This window comes from Nematolebias whitei, chromosome 16, assembly GCF_014905685.2.
Source record: "Nematolebias whitei isolate Nwh7 chromosome 16, NemWhi1, whole genome shotgun sequence".
Lineage (NCBI taxonomy): Eukaryota > Metazoa > Chordata > Actinopteri > Cyprinodontiformes > Rivulidae > Nematolebias > Nematolebias whitei.
The window spans coordinates 10,855,659-10,861,116 of NC_056513.1; the positions used below are offsets into that span (position 1 = coordinate 10,855,659).

At 40.4% G+C, this 5,458-nt stretch overlaps 1 protein-coding gene across 1 annotated transcript in view; it reads right to left on the reverse strand.

Moving 5' to 3' along the window:
- LOC119423086 (complement C3-like) overlaps nucleotides 1–5,458 on the reverse strand; it is a 32,637-nt gene that overhangs the window by 6,511 nt on the left and 20,668 nt on the right. Inside the window, exons 24-30 of the mRNA XM_037690494.1 lie at nucleotides 5,014–5,077; nucleotides 4,832–4,921; nucleotides 4,470–4,676; nucleotides 4,277–4,352; nucleotides 4,001–4,160; nucleotides 3,748–3,843; nucleotides 1,767–1,917 (exon numbers count right to left, since the gene is read on the reverse strand). Of these exons, the coding sequence (XP_037546422.1) occupies nucleotides 1,767–1,917; nucleotides 3,748–3,843; nucleotides 4,001–4,160; nucleotides 4,277–4,352; nucleotides 4,470–4,676; nucleotides 4,832–4,921; nucleotides 5,014–5,077 (844 nt within the window). The remainder of the gene's footprint in view (nucleotides 1–1,766; nucleotides 1,918–3,747; nucleotides 3,844–4,000; nucleotides 4,161–4,276; nucleotides 4,353–4,469; nucleotides 4,677–4,831; nucleotides 4,922–5,013; nucleotides 5,078–5,458) is intronic.

Genomic DNA, 5,458 nt, shown 5'->3' on the forward strand with positions numbered 1-5,458 from the left:
TCTCTCCATCCATCCATCCATCCATCCATCCATCCATCCATCCATCCATCCATCCATCCACTGTGGCATGGAGGCTGCACAGCTGAAGAAAGAAACACTTTGCAGAGAGTGGTGAAGGCTGCACAGAAGTCTGTTGGAGTCAGCCTCCCCACCATCACAGACATCTACACCTCTAGATGCAGGAAGAGGGCCACCTGCATCATGAAGGACCCCACTCACTCTGCACACACACTTTTTGCCCCGCTCCTCTCAGGCAGGAGGTTAAGGAGCATTAAGTGTAGAACCACTAGACTGAGAAACAGCTTCTACCCTGAAGCTGTTAGACTCATGAATCTCTAACCAGAATAATCACTGTGAAAAAAATCACATCATGTTGCTGCTGATCTGTTTCATGTTGCTCTGTTCATGCATGCTCATTTGCTCACACAGACTCATGTTTGTGCTGCTGTTCAGCTTAATATTTTTATGCTGCTAGTGCTTAGTGTATTTTTATTATCGTTTTTCTTAGTTCAAATCTTAGACCTTATTACCATTTTTCTTTTACATTTCATACTTTTGTTGGATGTAACTGGGACCCTGTGTACACAATTTTGTTCCACCCACATGTACCACATGTGGTGTGTACGACAAATAAAGGACCTTTAATCCTTGGATCATCTTTACCCGTTTCTTCCTTTTTGGGTCACGGGCGTCACTGGTGCCCATATGCAGCAGTCACTGTGCAAGAGACACCCTGGACAAGTCTCCAGTCCATCACAGAGACACATAGAGACAAACAAGTCAATCAACCATTCACTCTCTCACTCACACCTAGGAACAATTTAGAGTTACCAATCAGCCTAAGATGTCACTTGCTCTTGCTGAGGTAAGACGCTTTTCCCCTCCTCTCCCTCTCCGCTTTGCTTCTCTGCCTTGTCTGTGAAACTGCTTCTGAGCCTCTCTGCTACAAATCTTCCAAACCATAATTATGGACATGGATTTGGTCACTTGGTCCCTCAACGCAATTGATAACATTTCTTCAAAGAGAAGACGAGGCGTGCCGATTTGCCCTGTTGGCACGCACACAGCTGGATATCTCATTGACTTGGAAGACTTGATGACGTGTCTGTCTCTACTGCCATTTGTGGATTTTAAGGACAAATTTATAATTGGATTTATGATAACTGGTTTCTGGTTCATCAACAACCAAGGAAGTTGTCGGCAGCAAATTTGGACCCGATCAGGCTGCTTGCCTTTATGATGGCTTGGTTCGTGCCTTGAGCACCCAGACTCTAATGCTTTTGGCAGAATGGATAAGATCTTGGGGATTATTCTCAGGCATGGACCATTGTTGTGACCATGTAATTTGGACATTTCGGAACCAAGTGGACCAACACAGACTCAAGGTAGATGTCATTAATGTTCTGCCTGTCCCCAAAACAATTGTGTGTTTATCTGAATTTGGCTCCCTTGGCTGGCCTTGCAGGCAACCTTATCTGAATTTGCCTGGAGGACATGTAATCTGACAAAAAAATATAAGTATAATAAAATTTACAGTAAAATATCAATAAAACAGTAGTTCTAATAAAAACCAAGACAGCTATAGCATATTTGCTGCAATTTCCCAAAAAACTCGAGTCAGTCAGGTACTAATTGGAGTGAAGGCCAGGGAGAATAGATGTGTTTTCAGTCTGGACTTAAACTGATCTACTGACTGAGAGCTTAACAGACAGATAATAAAGAACCTTGAACCTTGAATAAAGTTTCTGAATGTGTAATTAAAATACCTGGAGATGCAAATCTTAGTAGCATTTCCTTGTTCAGCTTGTTTTGATTGGCCAGGGCGTAGGATGTTATGGCAACAGCATAGGGATTGATGAGAGAGGGCAGACGCTTCTCCAGGTACCTGACTGATTTATCAATACAGGCTGGAAGACTCTGAACAAATAGAAAATATAATATGGGTTACTGAGCAGGTGTCACCAGTGTGAAGATAAAAAACTTGAATCCATTTATCACTCTTCAGTAGTGTTAAAATGTTGAAATTTTAATGTATTTTTTGGGCTGAACTTGTTTTTTTTTTTTTTTTTACACACAATTCAACATAATTTGCCCAACAAAGCTGTGGTCCTAATTATATTGTAAAACAAATAGAACATCAATATCCCCCCCATCACTGAGGGATTTGAATGAGTGAGTGTTTTTCTTGACTACAATTGAACAAGGAATTCAAGTAAACCACGTTTTTGGTGCAATATATTAAAGTGGGTAGAAGTTACACTGTGTATAAGAACAGAGGTAGTTTATTTATTTATGTTTTTTTTGTCTGAGGTGGCGCAGAGTGACGTATCCTGGTGAGAAGAGGGAGCAATTTTTTCCACCACCAGGCACAATGGTGGAGCCAGGGTGTGGCCAATAGTAGTCCTGACCATGATAGCTCAATCTTTGGCCACCCCAATCATTTGACAAAACTATACCTTTAAGCCCAACAATGTCCAGTCAGGTCATCTGGACAGTTTCTTTCTTTTTTTGTTGAGAGACGTTTCACCCTCCATCCAAAGGGCTTCATCAGTCTGAGAAGTCACAAACAAACTGTTTTCCTCACTAAGCAGTACACTCTTATAGTGGACCAGCCAGTTTGTTGGTGATAAGATGGTTTCTGGGGGGCTGTCCTCTCCCCCGTCAACCTCTTCGGCTGTGGCAGCTTGGTAGGAGTCAACCTGAATCAACTGACCTGAAGCATGACCTGAGTCGACCAGAAGCATCTTTCATGACCTGAAAGATGCTATCAAAGCAACCCCAGCGTCCATTACACCTCAGCTGTGCCACAAGTGGATCACCTCCATGCCTATATGTCTATATAACCTGAGTTTCTGTTTCTGAAAGGACTGAAAAAAAGGAACATTTCATGTTATTCTAATTTTCTGAGCTGCACTTGTATTTACATCCATCCATTATCTTTACATGCTTTTTCCATTTTGGGTCGCCGGGGTCACTGGTGCCCATGTCCATCCATCACTGTGCAAGAGGCGGGGGGACACCCTGGACAGGTCACAAGTCCATCACAAGGACACATAGAGACAAACAACCATTCACTTTCTCACTCACACCTAGGGACAATTTAGAGTTACCAATCAGCCTAACATGCATGTTTTTGGTCTGTGGGAGGAAACTGGAGTACCCGTAGAAAAGCCACGCATGCACGGAGAGAACATGCAAGCTCCACTCAGAAAGGGCCCCGGACCAGGATTTGAAACAGGGTAACCTGCTCGCTGAGAGGCAGCAGCTCTACCACTTGTGCCACTGTGCTGCTCCTGCACCTGTATTTAAACCATAAAACTGTAGACACTTAAAGTTAATGCCACAGCTTTAAACCATGATCTTGCACTATTGCTTACATCTGAAAATAAAATAAAATTCCTGTCAAACAACATTTAAATTTATTGTTTCACATTTTGGTGAAATCTACAACCGCACCGTCACCGTAAACTCAAGAGGAATATACAGAATTCTTCTAAGTGAGGAAAAATTTGACAGCCCAAACAGGGCAACACAAGATTTCATTCATGCTAATGGAGCTATACGTGCTTGGCATGTGTTGGGCCTCACCCTCTTAATTTGCTATTCATTTGGACGTACTTTGTTCAGACTTTGTTGTTTTGTTTGGGCTTTTCATTTTTATGTTATTCAAATTCACACTATATGTAAAAAAATTTTTAAAAAAAGATGAGAGAAGGAAAAAAGAAACGGATGCAGTTAAGTACTCACACTAACAGATTCAGCACATATTGTTCGTGACTCCTGCATAGCGATGAGGCAAAAGGCCGTCATGGACGCATCTGAATCCTTGCCACGCACATCACCCTACACATGGACACACAACATGTCAGGAGAAAAACAAAACATGATTATCACAGTCAAAAAAATAACATTTTATTTAACACAGATCATCATCCGATTGTATTAGATTTTTTTCCCCCCTCTTTGAGAAAGATAAAAATTGATATATTGGTGCACTCACAATCATCTCTCCATGATCTACATTTCTCACTTCTCTAAACATGCCATCAGGCTGCTGAGCATTGAGAATCAGAAACGTCACAGCACCACAGATGTGATCATTTTGCACTGCCACCAAGCTGTTAGCAATAGCAAACACTTTGGCAACATATGCTGTCAACCTGGAGGACGAGAAGAGATGGTGTAGCAGTTAAGTTTTATTAATTTCTATTAAAATATGCTGTTGATGTATAAAAGTTAAACTGGTTATAATTAAGTGAATGTTTCAGTTAGTTACCAGCTGCTACTTGGGAGATGACTCCACACTGCAAAAGACCCATCACCCTTTCTGTACTGCAACTGATGACCGTAGCCTAAACATAAACAACACAAACTTTTTAGTAAAACCACGTCGTTCCCACTAAAAGATAGATTGTAAGGAAAATTCCTTAAAATGAGCTCCATTTCTGTTTCTATTTGTATGAGAATACCAGTTTTTATGTGCTCTAAGGCTTCAGTGCGTCTACGGAAGCCTACAGTTTCCCACTGGTTGGTTTTGTCCAAATATATGGTTGCAATGAGAGGCAAAGTCATGCCGATCATGTTCTGCTCTCCACAGCCTCCAGGTGCTTGAATCAGTGTACCCATCGAATTTCCACTGATGGCGTTTTCCACCAATCCGGAAACTTGTTCTCTTCCTGCAAGTAGACACACAAAGGACAAACTGGTCAAAATGAAGAACCGTCATTAAGCGCACAAAGATTTCATCAGTCAAATTTTCAATAACAAAACCAAAGCAGAGTTTATTGTCCATGCATCACATATGTGTTGCAGATTTAACAGCATTTCTCACCTGTCACAAACACCTGTGTGTTAGTTGGTGAATTTGGCACCAAATCAGTCATGGAAATATTACTGCTTATAGTTACCTCTTGTTTGCCATCTAAAGGGGTAAAAGGATGATGAGTCACTCATTAGGTATCCCAAAACTCATTACTAAAAAAAAATAACAAAACAGTTGGTGTGTAAACATACTGACACCTTTTCTAGTTGAAAATAGAGTTACGGTCTGAGCAGACTGAACCAGCACACCTTCAGGCTATAAAAAAAAGAATCAGAATCAGAATAAAACTTTATTGGCATTGCACCGAGATACAACGAGAATATGTACGTACAGTTGTCCAAAAAGCAAGTTATAACAAAGATTAGACACAGTTACTATATATTTTTTTTAAATTATAAAATATTTTCAAGGCTGTTTAAAACTTGTAATGGTTTTCAGAAAATACATAAGATTGTCAAGTCCTCTCAACTTACATATCTACAGTTAATATTTTATTTTAATGTTGATAAAAATTGATCAGTTCGACCATCACTCAATGTCAATGCAGAAATATGATGATCAACAAACATCTTCGCTGTCAAGTCAATTCTGTATGTATGTATGTATGTATGTATGTATGTATGTATGTATGTATGT